The sequence below is a fragment of the Misgurnus anguillicaudatus genome, chromosome 24 (assembly GCF_027580225.2).
Source record: "Misgurnus anguillicaudatus chromosome 24, ASM2758022v2, whole genome shotgun sequence".
In the NCBI taxonomy this organism is placed as follows: Eukaryota; Metazoa; Chordata; class Actinopteri; order Cypriniformes; family Cobitidae; genus Misgurnus; species Misgurnus anguillicaudatus.
Window position 1 is genome coordinate 16,750,734 of NC_073360.2, and position 17,193 is coordinate 16,767,926.

Here is a 17,193-nt window from a genome sequence, read left to right on the forward strand (position 1 = left end):
TATACATTTGGAGAATGAATAATGTTTTGGTCACAGGTTCTTTTATACATTGTGATTATTGTTAGAAATATGCACATTGCTTCATACATTGATGCTCCTAATCCCATCATCATCACATACATAGTCACATACGGTAAAATATTTTTAGCGGAGCGGACATCATTAATCAAATTTGCCAAAATATTTACTAAACAAAGCATTTGGGTTTGAGCAGATTCTGTGTGGCCCAAGCGTTTTTAAACAAAAGCCAAGGATTATCAATGAGGTGGTCAGTTTTTGGCTTTATTTTCCTGGAAACACTTGTATCATCAGAATTGTCAATGACGCTTCATCCGGCCTTTGGTAAAGATGAAATCACGAGAAGTTTTTAAGTAGTTTAAGGCATGACGGACACAGGTATACATGCATGCACATTTCGCCGGAGCATTAACAAAACGGTTAATGTAATTTCTGTATTTATTGGTGCACAATGAATGTATACATAGTATACAATGGATTTCAATACAAAAAGATAAGTGCCTTTTGCTGCATTAACATCAAAAGAGGTGTCAAGGACAAAAACTAAAATATAGATCCTCGTTTTGAATAGATGAGACATTTCTCTAAAGCTTAGCAATAAGAACAATACAACTTGTTTACAGGCAATATTTTTACAATATTACAATAAATCTTCATATGTTCAGCAGAAAATAGATCTAATACACCTACAACAAAACCATTAATGGTCTATCTAAGAAACATAGTGATTTTACACTTACAGTGGCTATAGCAGCTGCATTATGGGTAATCATTCTGGGAATTGACCTGTAAAACAATATTTGATAGATTTGATAGATTAAACTGTCAGAAGGCGGCAAATGTACAGATCTGACTTCATAAAAAAAAAGATAAAGACATCACTTTTTTAATATCAGATCTAGTTTTAGTAAAACTACTATAGTATAGCCTTATGTATAAATCATTTGCAGTACCAGGCTGTTTCAACATTAAAACCTCTCATAAAATACACATTTTACTAGAATATTAAGACAACCAATGATTTTTTTAATAGTATAATAGAAAGCTGATGTGATAAATTTGAATATTAACAGGTTTTATCCCTTTGTGTGAAGCACCATTATAGCACATCAAGTTTAATACTTCAATTTTAACATTAATATCTGTGAATATCTGTTTACTGCAGGTTCTGTTCTCTTTTCTCTTTTTTTTCATGGTAAATTACCACAAAAGTATCTGCTTGTTGTACTGTCAGTGATTTATACTAGCTCAGCTCAAAATACGAATGCAAAATTGATAGTGCATGGACCAAGTTGCCTTATTTTGCATACAATGCTTCACATTTGGATCAAATTATTCACATATATTTATACAGTCTAAATACAAACCCACATTTTGGATATGCTCACTTCATCTACGAACCACATGCAGAGATGCTGTTGCAATCGTTCTGGTTTTGCCATAACAACTTGAAGGTCATGTATTACTTGTAAAACCTTTCAGCTAACTTCATGTGGTCTGCGTTATTTGGCTGCCCTAAAAACAATGTCGATTTCGAGGTAGGCGATATCTAAACGGCACCTTACAACATAAATCAGTCAAACAGTTTGCATCTTCCAAACACATCCCCATTATTTTGACGTTATTCTCTTTGCAAAGGTGAGACACTGGAGAAAACAAACACATAAACATTTTGCCAAAATGTCTGAAATGGTCACTAGCAGCGCTGAACAATGCAGAAGTCCAGTTCCTGTGGCTTTTTTCTGCTTGAACACCGGTCTCTAGGTAAATACACCCTTGTCTGAGTTACGCAATGCAGCGGACGTCTCTTAAATCCTTTCCCACAGGTTTTAGAGCATGGTGACCACTCACCGATGCTCCACGTCGGGCAGGGGTCGCCGCACACCATCATGGTTTTGGGTTTGTGGGTGGTGTCACAACGTGTGGCTGTTTTCCCATCTGTGTCCAAACATTGTATCAGTCTGCTTTGGACCCCATTTCCACAAGTAACCGAGCATTTACTCCAGTCTGCGGCTACCCACTTATAAGAGGGCGTCTGATTGGCTGCTTTCTTCAATTCCACTTTATTACTGTCCTCCAACACGCTATTCTGCATAGGGTTCTTCGCCTCCTTCTTTAAGATCTTGTCCTCCTTTTTTCCCGTAGTCAGGTAGTAGGAATACCGCACCCGGGGAGGAGTCATATTTCCCACGGATAGCAATTCCACAGTGAGAGACTCTTTTAGTGGTCTCGATGCATGCAGCACTTCCACTGCTGTGCCGGTTCCACTGTAACGCAACAGGCTTCCCTTTACAATGATGTCCTTTTCTGTGGCTGACACCACAAAGTTTCCATTGAGGAGATAGATGCCATGAATGTTCTTCACTGCTAAATAGTTGTCATCACTGACCAAACCCCGGTAACCTCGCTGCCTTATGTCCACGTTTGAGGCTCCGACAGGTAGAGTCACCACAAAGTTATATCCATTTCTGAAAAAATTAGATAAAAAATTAGAAACACTCGAATACAAGAAATAAATCATAATGCTTTTAACTGACATGCAGCAGATGCTTTTATCCAAAGCGACCTGCAGTGCTTTAAATCTATACATTTGTTAATTGGGGTTGAACCCACAACCTTTTGCACTGCAACAGGGATGAAAGGTCCCATGTTGAGGCCCTGACACTGTCGAAACATACTGCACACCTGGCACTTACATGGGCTTTGTGAACATTCCAGACACTTTCTTGCAGTTCTTGTTGTCTCCGCCACATACACCACATTTGTCAAACTTCATGTTGGAGTTCAGCTTGCTATCACAGCCTGCTTTGAGGCACTTTCCTTGAACACAGACGGCTGAAGTATCAGGGGAACAAGGTGTCCCATCCACCACCTACCACAAAGAAAACATTTACTATAACCACATGCCTCACACTGAGGAATGGCAACTTAAATTGCTTAAAGGTGTAAAGTTGAGTGTCTGTACATTCCTGTAAAATGCTTTAATGAAAGAGAAATTAAGAGGTTTGCATGTTTGTAGTTTAAATTGTGTAAGAAAAAGACTTCTGTGTGACAATAGTGAGTGTACATGCTGTAACGCCGGACATATTTCAGACTTTTTCTGACAATAAAGTTGTGTCAAATGAAATAAAAAATGAATACACTTTGCATTTGATTGCATTCAAGCCTTTGTAAAGTGACTACAAACATAACTGGGTGATTCTCGCGAAATTAGACTTGCGAGGTGTCATGAAACATTTTGATAATAAAAGTAAATGCTATCATAAAAAAAACCATCATAAAAACCTATTTTGTTGTTTTTTTCCACATTTAAGGGGAAAATTTTCATTACCGCAATGTGTCCATGACTGGATTTGGGTTGGAAATTTAATCATTAAAAAAATCTACAAAATAAAAAGCTTCAGTGCATGTTATACTATAAACATTTACAGTAAAGAAACATGTGGTGTTTGGTGATCATTGGTAAATGTATAGACAATTATAAGAAATATAAATGTGTACTAGACCAATTTTCTCATCCTCCGCAACAATTTTCAATCATTGTTTAAGCCCTCAATGAACTAACTTTTTTTTTTAATTGTTGGAAGGGACATAATTGACTGTGACACTCAAGATGGCTACCAGGTAAGCAGTTCTTATTTTTTCTCTCCAGATAAAAGTTAAAATTTTGTTTGTCATAGTACCAAGACAACTTTTTAGTTCTCATTACCGAAACATGAGTTTGTAAATGCATATATTTAATGTAATATCATGTTGCGGTATTGATAATTTTTGATAATGATAATCTAAAAAAGTAAATAATTCTATAGGAAATATTTTTTAAATACTCTAAAAATAATGATTATAGTAAGTTGTGCAAAAAAATAGGCTTCAGGGGCTTTTTAAAAATTGTGATGCTGGACACCTTCTAAATCTGGATTTCGTGAGAATCACCCAGCTGTAAATATTAATATACACTTAAAAAACCCATGGCTGGAAAAAAATAAACCAACCAACACAATCTCATGGCAATTTGTATGTATTTTACGAGGTGGCTAATTTGTATTAATTCATACGATCACATTCTTCCATTTCTGTATGACTCGCTTTTGCCCCTGAGACGTTGCCCCTGTTAGCAGTGGGGTTTCATGTTTATTCTAATAATCTTTCGTTTTTGTTGGATTCACTTTATGTGAATTAGCCAACTCGTAAAATACGTACAAATTCCTGTGAGATCAGGCTGAACAAACCCAACCGATGTCTATTTTGCGTTCTTAATAAATTGTGTTCAAATGCATAATTTAAAACCATTGCCAAATATTTTTTCCATAAAATTGGAATTTTCCGAAGACAGTCTCATTCACCCGGTTTGAAATTGGCTTGTTTTTCCTGTCACAAACATGTAAGCAATCACATCATCACAGTTGAACGAGTGGATCAGTAATTCATACATATTATGTATGGATGCCGCGTAAACTTGGCACTGAAACGACTGCAGCACAGCTGCTTCAGCTCTGCTTCTGTGATGCTCACACGTGCTACTCACACATGCAGGGTGAGTGCTGTAACCTGTTAACATCAGCGCCAAAAGATTATAGTGCTGCAAAAGCGCAGTTCACGAATGCATTGTGTGAAACCGGACTTTGCATGCAGTTATGTGTCTGAAACTGCGGAATGTAGCATCTGTTTACATATATATCTATGGTCCAATGTGGTGCGAAATAGTGGAGGCGAGGACTAATTTGCATGTTTATATCTATGCTCTGAGCTGTGCGATTGAGGGTGGGGACTTATTTGCATATTCATAGCTTCGCCTATACTAAATGAGGCAAGGGAGAGAGTTACATTCAAGCTGTTTTAAAGCATGAAGAAATTGCTGTGACGGCTCAAACTTTTATATTTGCTATTATAAGTGATAAAATTATGGACTACGGGGGACTTTAAATTAACCCAGAACATGCTGTAAATGAAAAGCATGGTTTACAACAACAACGCATATTTTACAGTGTATATTAATACATTTATGCACATTACATAAGTAAACCATATTGTTTTGGAAAAAAGCAAATAGCTTCAAGTTAGGAAATTAGAAAAACAGTTTACTCCGATAAAGCTAAATCTATTTATTAAACATTGATTTATCGTCGCTGTTCCTACAGTTTCATAAAAGCTTTGCATCATATAAAATCACTGTGAAATCTGACCTGTCCTGGTTTATTGCTTCAGTCAGAATTAGTTATGTCAGTATTGCAAGCGGATACAGTGCAGCTGATACAGAGATAACGTGACAAGCAACTCTTTACCAGCCCTGTACTATGTCACTCCACACGGCCATATCTGACAGATAAGATCCCACCATTCCTTTTACAAGTCTCTTGTTCGCTTTGAAAAGGGAACGTCCCATAGATAAAGAACTGCACATTCTAGCATTTTCCTTAAGTGAATCACTCATTTCAAAACAGCCCGACCTCTAAATTAAGCAATGTTTATGCAAATATATCAGTTTACGAACCTTTGGCGCGAGGACATAAAAATATCCAGTTCCATTGGCTCGGCAAATAAGCTTGCATCTGTCCTTAACAGAGACTCCAGAGTATTTAGGGACCCAGACCACAGAAGGACTGAGTCTGTTAGTGTTCAGATTAAAGCCATTGAATGCCTCGCACTGCTCCTCTCGAAAGCTCTTTCCTATGAATAAATGAATCAGTGATTAGGGAATGAGTTAAGAAAATCTATATTGAACATTTCTTTAAAAAAAACAGAATTTACCTGTGTCTTTACAAGGGTCCAAGTTGCAGGATCGATACTTCACCCTCAGTCCTTGGCAGTACTTGCCCCCATTTTCAGGGATAGGGTTGTTACAATCCCGTTTAGACAGCTGTACCCCTCCACCACACGTACGGGAACATGGACCGTGGGGACCCCACCGACCCCATCGGCCATCTACCTGCAGAAACAGACAATGTTCAGAAGCTATTACATCTTTGCTGAAATTGCTGGTCACAGAATTTACAAGTCAGGGCTCCAGACTAACTTTTTTCACTAGGAGCACAGTGGCCCCCAACTGAAAATTTTAGGGGCGCAACCAGAAAATTTTGGGGCACACACCGAAAATTAACATGCTAACCAAATTTCCACATTTTAACTTATTTCCACTGTATTAATAATAAAATACTTTGATGATAGATGCAGAAAGTACAATGTGCTGTTTCAATTTCAGTGTCACATCACAAAAAATATCAAATTTACTGGGCGCACATGTGCGACTGGATGTAAAATTCAGTGGCACACTCTCAAATTTTGGTGGCAGTTTGGAGCCCTGCAAGTCAAAAGTGGCGGCTCATGACTGCTCTTTTAAGGGGCGCAAATTCAAAATATGTGTTTGTTGCATCATGTGAACCATGTGCATCACGTGTTTTGTCAAAATAAGTTTCGTCAAAACCGTTTATGATAAAAGAGATGCTCACATTCACAAAATACATGCAAGACACTCCCTTAACAGTAAACTCTGATTACGCATGAGATTATGCGAGTATCTGGCAAACGCGAGCGTCTGTTTTATCATAAACCCTTTAGACGCGTCTGCAGACATCTATTTTGACAAAACATGTGATGCACATAGGTTCACTCAACATGCCAAACACATATTTTAAAATTACGACCCACACATGACGGACTACATAAATGTTGTGACGAACTTCGCATCAATCAGGTTGTGGAAGGACTCACCTTAACCGTTGTGATATTTTTCTTATCAGTACAAATCCCCCCAAAGCACAGCTTGTTGCTTCCACAATTCGTGCCATCGGCCCAAGGAAAGTGACGAGTCTGACACACCAACTGTCCTTTAGCTTTCCCAGTGCACCATAGTTTGGTGCAGGGCTGCATGTAAGGGCATGGCTTAGATCCCGAGCCAAAAGCCAGCTCACATTGACGGGTGAGCGTGTAGGTGACACCTGGAGGGTCCTCGGGAAGAGACAACAACTTTTGGGGCTGATCCAACAGACAGTCACCTGGAGAGCAAAAAATACTTTGTAGTGCAAATTGTTTTATTAATTTAAAGTCCTACCTGTACAGATACACATGTTTTTGTTGCACCTTGTCTTTGTACATCACAGCATACGTTTTTGATATGGTGTTGATTTTTTTTATTCAAAGTATATTTGTTTTACTTCATTAACTTTGTTGACTGTGTCAATACAGTCTTAGCTGTACCATTTTACATCAAACAGCAATGCCAGGAAGCATATGATCGCTGGCAACTTATCACGGATGAGATGCACATAATACGGGATGACGGAGTGGATTTCAACAGAGCAGCTGAACTAACCGTGGCCAGAATCCAGGAAGTCCGTGATGATGGCAGCACTGCAGACAGACCAGGGACTGATGTGGTCAATGTTGATCAGTGTGGGGGACATCATATGGTTGTCTTTTAACTTTCCGAATACATCTTCACAAGCCTTGACGTTGTCATGTGGCATACTGAAGACATGACCTGCAGAAATGCCAAAAACAGGTTAACCAAAACCATCCATTCATCCGTCATGTTCATTTCTGTTGGTATGTTGTGTCTCTGTCTATATTATGTGTGACTAATATATACAGCTATGTATAAACTATTTTATAGGCCTGTAAAAGGATGGCACTGACGGACCACTCCCGACATGAAGGGTTCTTTCGGCATCTGCTAATGTTTTCCCATCTGTCTTTTATTAGAACCTTGTTTTCAGAAGGTTCAAGAGATGGGGAAAACTCTTGATTGCTGTTGTCATTGTTTTATTCATTAGCAATAAGGCCTTGACTGGTTTTTTTTCTTGAAACAGCTAACACTTACATTAGTCATGTTTAAAGATGAAAGAATCAGAGATTTAGTGAGACGCCTCTGTCAAAATCCACCAGACTGAAGGATTCAACTTAAATAGACCACAGACAGATTGTCAAAGGCGTGGCGGTGTTCACCACATCACGGCCCACCGCTTTACAATGTTCACAGGATTGTACGCTCAGCTTGTCACACTTCTTCTTGCGTGAGGTGTTTTTGATGTTATTATCTCAAGAAAAGCCATTTAAACTAAACAGAGTCCTCACCTAATTCATGTGCGGTAGTGAAAGCTGATGGGAGGCCATCATCCTCAATAACTGAGCAGCTTCTCTTGGGATCACACATGGTGCCAACATCAGCCATACCCAGAGTGTCACATGTAGTGGCTCCACACAGGTCCTGTGAAAGATATGATCATGTTGCGATGACATTGTGACAATGACATAACAAGCAAGTGCTTCTGCTTTATTTCAGTAATGTGTTGACAGCCAGCATGCCATCATTTAACTTGCATTTCAACGCTTTACAGTGGCCTTTCACGTAGAGCTTTAATCTATGATTAAATCTGATCCTGTGCATCTAAACTTCTGTCTATTTCCAATTTATTACAAGAACATCGGCTGTTCAAGTAATTAAAAAGCCCAGGGTTGTGCTGACCAGCAAGGGTGGCCAAGAATGCCTGTAAACTGCTGTAGTTACGACACTGTTAGGAGGACAGATGGAAGTATGGAGAACACATAGTGCTGCCACCTGGGACCATTAGGGGGTTACATCTGGAAAATCTGAATATATTCCAACATTGTCTTAGGATAGATGATACCACTTTCCCATACGTTTTAGGAGCAGGGTGTAAGATGAGCTGGCTGCGAGATTACATTAAGTTCAAGGCTGTCCTCCAAAAAAAATAAGATCCCAGATGTCATTTATGCAAGCTGCTTAATACAATCTATAGTTATGGTAATGGTTAAGCGCCCTCTAGCTGGCATAAGTAAACAACAGTGTCATGTTGCGTGTCTTGTGATGAAATTATGTTTGACCATCACTACCAATCAAAATGTGGTTCATTTATATGTGATGTGTGATTTTTTTACATTATTCCTTACCCATCATTTAGCTAATATTTTCCTTATTTGCAAAATTGCTTTTAGATTTATGCATTGGACAATGCACACTTAGGGGCTGGACACACCAAAACTTTTAAACACGGCTGAAAACGCCTTGAGGCCGCCGAATACCAGCTGTTTTTCAGCTGAGTGCCAGCTTTCTTCAGCTGAGTGCTTTGGTAGCTGTGATACTTCAGCTGCGAGCCGGTTGGTTGCTGTGGTAATGTCCCGCCCCTCCTCCAGTGTGATTGGGCGGCCGTGTGAGGGCTGACGTTGACGAGCGGAGCTTTTCTTCCGGGGTTGAACATCTTTCAACTCTCGGTGCTCAGCGCTGAGCGCGGAAAAACCTCCGGGCGCCGGTTTTCAGCGCGGAAGAAAACCGCTAGCTGCTGGCTTATTTTAAAAACGCAGAGTTTCCATTGAAATGAATTAAAAACATGCGCCGGCCGCGGGCGTAAAAGCGTTGGTGTGCACGCCCCCTTATATTAGTATGTGTGCACCTAATGCTCTACCAGTTGAGCTATGAGCAATGGCGGCTCATGACTGCTCTTCCAAGGGGCAAAAATATGTGTTCGAAGGTGTCTTGTGTGTTTCTCGTGTTTTTAAAATATGTGTTTGTTGCATAATGTGAACCATGTGCATCACGTGTTTTGTCAAAATAAGTGCCTGCTGCACACGCGTCAAAACGTGTTATGATAAAAGAGAAGCTCACGTTCACACAATTCTCGCAAGACACTCACTTAATAGTAAACCGTGATTATGCATGAGATTATGCGAGTATCTGGCAAATGCGAGCGTCTCTTTTCTCATAAATCCTTAAAACACGTCTGCAGCAGGCACTTATTTTGACAAGACACGTGATGCACATAGGCTCACTTGACGCACCGATCACATATTTTGACATGATGAACCACACACATGATGGGCAACATACATGTTGTAACGAGCTTCGCATCGAGCGCCCTCGAAAAAGAAGTCACTGGCCGCTACTGGCTATGAGAACTGCGTATTACACAGAAAAAAAACTACATGAAACATTAAAATCAAAATGAAATTAAAATTAAAAACTTGAATAGTACTTGGAATGTAACTCCCACCCTACCTATCTGCTTATTTCAGGAGCTAATATAATTGACGACAGGGAAAGTATGAAAATCGCTACTCCCATTTCATTGTGACTTTAAAGGGACACTCAATTTTTTTTTAAATATGCTCATTTTCCAGCTCCCTAGAGTTAAACATTTGATTCTTACTGTTTTGGAATCCATTCAGCTGATCTCCGGGTCTGGCGCTAGCACCTTTAGCATAGCTTGGCACAATCCATTGAATCTGATTAGACCATTAGCATTGCGCTAATAATAATTAAATAATTAAATAATTATAAATTGCGATTTTCTGGGCAGATATCGCTAGGAACTATACCAACCCATTCTCACCCCATGGTGACTATACTCTCATTCTAGCATATAATCAAGGACTTTGCTGATGTAACATGGCTGCAGCAGGCGTAGTGATATTATGCACTGCCTGAAAATAGTCCCCTTGGTTACTTTCAATAGCAAGAGACTATTTTCGGCCAGTGCGAGTGCCAGACCCGAGATCAGCGGAATGGATTCCAAAACGGTAAGAATCAAATATTTAACTCTAGGGGTGGTCGAAAATGAGCATTGTTTTTTTTTCAAAAAAAGTGGAGTGTCCCTTTAAGGCTAAAGTTTCTGTTATAGCTTACTACCGGTAGGGGCGCTAATTAGCCGAATAGCAAACGCTGCTATTTGAGGGAAGTGACAAACGACACATACTGTGCACAATGTTTGGACATTAAATTAGAGATAATGTACATCAAATGCAACATTAATTAGCCTATATTTAGCTTATTTTTTACAAATTCAAACTTCAAACAGCACAGTCAATCATTAATATGTAATAAACATATAAGTGGTAACTGTCAAAATGTTTTGAAATTCCCCTAATTAGGCGGGTGTTATCATATTTAGCGGTTGTCGGGAACAGACCCTGGCATGTAAAAAACTGACCAATCAGTATCAGGAGAGCCTGTAATGTGTATTGTTTACCCCCACAAATAGCTATTTTGTGGCACGTGTTCTAAAAATATTAAGCTGTATTCAAAACAGCTTGCAATATATTTTTTTCACCGAAAGCCTGAAGTCAATGAAGGTCAAACAACAGGTGCAGCGCAGGTACATCGACCGTCTGCGGATATAATTTTAACGACGGCTGACTTGAATCATTACGTTTATTTGAGACAATAATAGATTCAATCTGTTGGCACGGAACCTCAAGGTCTTCTTCTCAACTTTTTAGATGGCGCACTTTAAAGTTTACACTGGAATCATATACGTTTTAGGGGCACTCCCTAGTTTTGACATATTTCCTCAAATGTTTCAATATGTGCTGTCCAGATGTTACGTCATGTCAGCAGTTATAGCAAAGTGTTTTTAATCAAGTTGCTGCAACATATGCGCAAATAAACTACTCGACACCTATAATACCGGTATCTCAGAGATGTGTGCAGCATCCCTTCTTACCTGCTTAGTAAACAATATTGCCGTGTCCCAATACTCTGGATGCTTGTCGTTGATCTTATTCAGCTTCTTTTGCCAGGTGCAGAAGTTGCGCAATGTTAACGCCGCGTTACCGGATACCTTGGGTCCTTTCTCAGCCTCGTTAATCACCATAAACTTCACAACCACTATATTGATAGAGTTTAAGATGCTGGGGTGTTTGTACATCTTTGCAGTGACAGACATAAGCGTCAAAATATAATGCTTCAGATCGTCCCCGTGAAATTTCGCCATTGATTCATCAGCAACAACCAGGACTTCTACATATCTCGGTATGGAGGCAAATCGTTTCGATCGACCCATGTGTTTTAATAAAGTTAGAGTACCGTTCGTTGTAAGCCCTTTAAAATGTTTGTACTTGTTCAATGACTCCACGACGTTTTGGTTTGATTTAACTCCGCATCTTGATGTTGAGTGCGCATGCATTTGTCTTCTGCGGATGATGTGCGTTTTTTCAGCATCATCTGAGATCTCTGATGTATTCATGGACCTCAGCTGGATAAAGTATTGCTTTCCGTGAAAAGTAAAGGCACCTTGCAGCCCTCGACAGAGACTTAGCGCTGCATATGAGTTGCTGTCTGAATTAACATCACCGGAGTAAAAGCATCTTTTAAGATCAGACTCAGCAAAATCGTTTAAAGATGATGTGCTGCCATCAGGAGCCAAAAAAGTAGAGTCAGGTTGAAGATTGAGATAAAATTCCTGATTAAAAGCGTTTATTCTGTAAACAACAACTTCTTTGCTGAGTCTCTCGAGATGACTTGGGAAATTCTCACGGTCAAGTCGCACAGGTTCACAAAAATCTGTTTCCATACAGAGATATGTTTTCGTTAAGAACAGCATGTTCAGGAGAGAAACTGAAAAAAATGGGAAAAACGACATCGTTGGTGGTGGTGATTAAATATCCTTCAAAGTGTAATTCACACTGTGATGCTCTGTAAATCCGTCATAAGAATTAAAGATTGCCACTAAACTCCATCGCCATTCCTCCAGCGCTCTCTTTTATTATTAGTTTTTTTGACTCATATGTAAACATTGCAGATTGTGGTGAGAGTTTTTGGAGGGTTCAGATAAAAGCTCATGGTTCATGCTGAGCACCGCAGCCACTTCTGTCTCTAAATACACTACGCGCATCAACCCCATGCAGGCGCGCTTCAGAGGTTTCCTCCCACTCTGCAATATGCACAGCCACAGATGTGTGCATTACACAGCAAATGAGGCGAAGGATAGGCCTATTTAAACGTCATTATTTTTAATTAACCCAATTCTTATTACCTTGTAAAGGTTTTCTTATAAAATTATTTTCTTAATAAATAAATTAGAGGCACTTATAGCTACACTCGGTTACGTTTGCTGTATGTTTCGTTAGCATTTATATTTATTTGTAATTTTTCAAAATGTAAAAATTATTATTTTTTTCTTATTTTTGCACTATATGAAGAGGTGAGATAAGAACTTTCAGGAAAAAAAGGTATAAAAACTGAGGTGATTCCCCTTTCAGAAGGTACACATTTGAACCTAAAGAGTGCACAGTACCCCAAAGGGAAGAGTTTCGTTGCAAAACGAGATAACTCCGTTTTTTAATTTTTCAGAAATCTCGTATTTTGGTTGTGCTTTCCAATTAATATCAATTCAACTGCAGTTGGTTTGTTTTAAACCTTCGTAACTTAAAAAATACAGCTAAGTAGTACCATATAACAAAATAATAAAATGATAACATAATAATAAACATGTTTTGACAAAAATGTTAAAAACGGAGTTATCTCGTTTTGCAACGAAACTCTTCATATATTTGTACCAAATGCATGTATAGCTGTACCTAAGTGGTACAAATTGGAACATTTTTAAAGGGTACTGTCTCAATGATGACACATATTATAATTTTTTTCTGAGAGTGTACAGAATTATAAATGTATAAATTATAAAATTATTTTAATTAAAATGTTATTACAATAAAAGTGTAACTGATTATTTTTTCTGCTGTGGGATTGCGTTAAGTAAAGAAAGAGTTACCTGCCAGATGACAAAATAATAAACAGTGTTAATAAACAAAGTGTTTCTTAACCAGGAGTAACCGCACTACAGGATGTCAACAAACTTCCAACAGGGACTCAGAATAATGTTATTATTTAAATAAAGCAACAAAATGAGCCAAAACAACTAAGAATTGTGATATTAGTATGGTTGTTTTTTACACAAATGTACATCTAGTTATGCCAGCCTCTAGAATATTTTAATGGGTAGCCTATTGAGTTGGGGGGGCCTTCAAATTTTTGTGGACAATGAAGTCAAAAAGGTTGAGATCCACTGGTTCTTAATGCCTAAAGAATGGTGGCCTCATTGGTTAGAAGCTATTGATGGGTTTCTTTCAAGCTATACTCAGTGGGGAGCGGCTTATAATGGAACAATAGTGTTAAGGAGTCTCACGGTTCATTTAAAAGTTTTAAAAAGTGGTTCATGGATTCGTGTGAGGTACATCAGGGTGGTCATACCTTTAACTTTCTAGAAAAATTATAACATATTTGTGCATTATTAAGACTTATTTGAAATGAATGTCATAATTTGATGTAATATAATATAACATCTATTTATAAAATAACTTTAATTTAATATTTTGTACATATATTTTTTTTAAATAACAATTTATTATTAATTTAGCACAACAAATCACACAAATGACAATTTTACAATTCCAAAACATTTATAATAGTCAAAATTGTGTAGATGAGACAAAATGAATACTTTGACAAACAATTATGCATATTCATAAAATTGCTTTTGCAAAATGAAAAGAAACTTTATAAAGTTTCACACAGAAAAATATACCCCAAAATTTTGAAATGCATATATCCCGGATAGCAAATAAATTCAGATTTTGTTTTTAACTTTAAACTTACATCTGTAGTTTTTAACCTCCAAATGTCAGATCTTCTGTACAGCTGCCGTATTCCCTGCACAAACAAACACCGACGTCAATTGTTTATCTTATTTATCAACTCACTTATCAACTGACATGATTATACACTATATGAGTCATGTCTTGGGTGAACACACTGTTCCAGTCTTGTTGAATGTGATCATGATGATTGAGGTTGTACAGAAATTAGTTCATATAACATCCACCAGCTGATGTTGATATGATTGAAGGTTATAACTTCAGGCACACTAGACAGTTGTTTTCCAAATCCTGTGTGATGTCATTGTAATATCTTAACAATGCACCTTTGCAGCACATTTTGTACTGCGGTTGCAGCTAATTAGTGTAAAAAGTGTGTCACATAACATTGTGCAAGAATAGAGCATGTATTGTAAAGACAATTAAATCTAGGTGAAATAATAGCAGTATGGATTCCTTATTCTGTCTGGTGTAATTTTTTTATTTTGTTGACCAATAACCTCCTGCCTCTCTTGTTCATGTATTGCTCTTGGATGCTGTAACTGGGGCAATTTGTCTTCCTGTCAATTGTTCTTGGAAGTAACACATATAGTGCATGACACCTGCTGTAAAATGTATCATGAATAGATGATGTATAAAACATCGCAGCTACGTTGTCCTTGCCCACAGCAAATAAAAGCAGTCACATCTGATGTAACTAATGGTGTGGAGAAGCCTCTGCTCTATCACATTGCCTCTGTTAGAATGGTCCTGATGTCTGTTTTCTGCTGCTGGCCTGCATGGCATACATGATGTATATTCTTACTTCCTAAATAACAGACAAAATTATTAAGTTAAACTCCAGAAAATGTTGTGCTATTTTCAACTTAGCGTTGAATCAAAATGGGTCAAACCCAAACTGTTGGGTTGTAATTTAACATATGTGGGGTTGTTTCAAGACAAAATGCTGGTTGTTTTATAATATAAACATTTTCTGGGCTAATTATTTAACTTTTTGACTTAAAGCTGGGTTGAAAATAACCCAGCATTTTTTAGAGTTTAATATTTCCATGCTGTATTCAAAACCATCTCTATACTCAACCTCTCATGAAGTCAAGGTCAACAAATGCAGTAAAAGAAAACACATTAGGGGGATTCTCGCGAAATTAGACTTATGAGGTGTCATGAAACATTTTAATAAAAAAAGTAAATGCAAAGTAAGAGTATCAAAATAAGAAGCTTACAAACATCTCTTCAAGTACTATTTTGCACATGATTTCACATGACATCATATAAACCAATGTTGTTGTTTTTTCCACATTTAAGGGGAACATTTTCATTACCGCAACGTGTCCATGACTGGATTTGGGTTCTTTGAAAAGGAAATATTTATAATTAAAAAAATCTAAAAAATAAAAAGCTTCAGTGCTTATTATACTATAAACATTTACAGTAAAGAAACATGTGGTATTTGGTGATCACTGGTAAATGGAAAGACAATAATAAGGAATATAAATGTGTCCAAGATTAATTTTCTCATCCTCCGCAACAATTTTCAATCATTGTTTAAGCCCTCAAGGAACTAAAAAAAAAATAAAAAATAGTTGGAAGGGACATAATTGACTGTGACACTCAAGATGGCTACCAGGTAAGCAGTTCTTATTTTTTTCTCTCCAGATAAAAATTGAAATTTTGTTTGTCATAGTACCTAGACAACGTTTTAGTTCTCATTACCGAAACATGAGTTTGCAAATGCATATATTTAATGTAATATCATGTTGCGGTAATGATAATTTTTGATAATGATAATCTAAAAAATGTAAATAATTCAAATTACAGCAAAATACGTTTTTCATGCATACTTTAAATATGCATGTGACCTCCACAAATCTGAAAACAGTGAGAATTTAATGTAACACTTTGTGTGAACACAAATATGAAACATTAAATATGAAAACGATAATATAGCTAATCAGATTGAAACGTCCCTTTAAATACTTATTTATACTAAATCATCGTCGCCCTCTGCTGTTGTAAAAAGCAGATCTGTTGACTTTTGTTAACTAGCCCTCTAAACGTGAAAGAAGTGAATGTGGTCTAACGCACATACATATATAATATTTTACTGCCACCTTGTGGAGATATAAAAATCTCTCCATAAATAGTCAAACCCTGGGCATTTTAAAGTTTTTGATGGAAGGGACACCCACATATGATGAACCTTTAGCGAGGGACCCATTTCCTAAAATATATCTCCACGTTTATTTTATAAAGAAACATTTAAACTGTGTTATATACATAGCAATGACTAGCCTACTAGTGAATAGTAATTGTGATATTATAAAGACAAGAAGTTGTTAACCAACTAAATGCTATATATTCACAATTTTTGCTTTGTCTTTTTTCTCTTGAAATTTTCTGGGGACCGCTTGGAGCCTGTGGGACCCCAGTTTGAAACCCCCTGATCAAACACATTAGTAGCTAAATTACAACGTCATTTATTAAAATATTTATATAAATGCAAATTAGTAATTAGTTAAATACCCAGTGCTTTCATTCAAACCTTTTTTTAAACAGGCTTACAATTATTTAAAGTTATATTCCCATTTCAGGAATCTGGAAAATAGTGATGAGCTCAAGTTTGAACCGACAAATATTCAAGTCCCTAATATTTTTTAGCTTTTTCATGTGAATAACTTTTACGATCTTTGAGAGGGACATAATAATTTAAAACTATAGCCATATCCACCAATGCACCTACTCAATTGACAAACAGTTGCTTTTTGGGAGGGGTTGTGCGCTGTTTCGATT

The 17,193-nt window shown here is 37.4% G+C and overlaps 1 protein-coding gene across 1 annotated transcript; it reads right to left on the bottom strand.

Annotated features, from left to right (window-relative positions):
- Positions 1-442: 442 nt before the first annotated feature.
- adamts15b (ADAM metallopeptidase with thrombospondin type 1 motif, 15b) lies at positions 443-12,734 on the bottom strand. Its single transcript, XM_055196228.2, has 8 exons — positions 11,472-12,734; positions 8,089-8,221; positions 7,328-7,495; positions 6,727-7,010; positions 5,767-5,944; positions 5,510-5,685; positions 2,715-2,890; positions 443-2,486 (listed from the first exon to the last, which is right to left on the bottom strand). Exons 1-8 carry the CDS (start codon positions 12,387-12,389, stop codon positions 1,715-1,717), a joined length of 2,805 nt encoding a protein of 934 aa, XP_055052203.2. The 5' UTR covers positions 12,390-12,734; the 3' UTR covers positions 443-1,714.
- Positions 12,735-17,193: the final 4,459 nt, after the last annotated feature.

Excerpts from the sequence above, each read along its gene's own strand:
- adamts15b (XM_055196228.2), bottom strand. The coding sequence starts at position 12,389 with ATGTCGTTTTTCCCATTTTTTTCAGTTTCTCTCCTGAACATGCTGTTC. Across the intron at positions 5,945-6,726 it reads AAAATATCACAACGGTTAAG|GTAGATGGCCGATGGGGTCG; the intron begins GTGAGTCCTTCC and ends CTGTTTCTGCAG. Across the intron at positions 2,487-2,714 it reads GGAATGTTCACAAAGCCCAT|AAATGGATATAACTTTGTGG; the intron begins GTAAGTGCCAGG and ends TAATTTTTTCAG.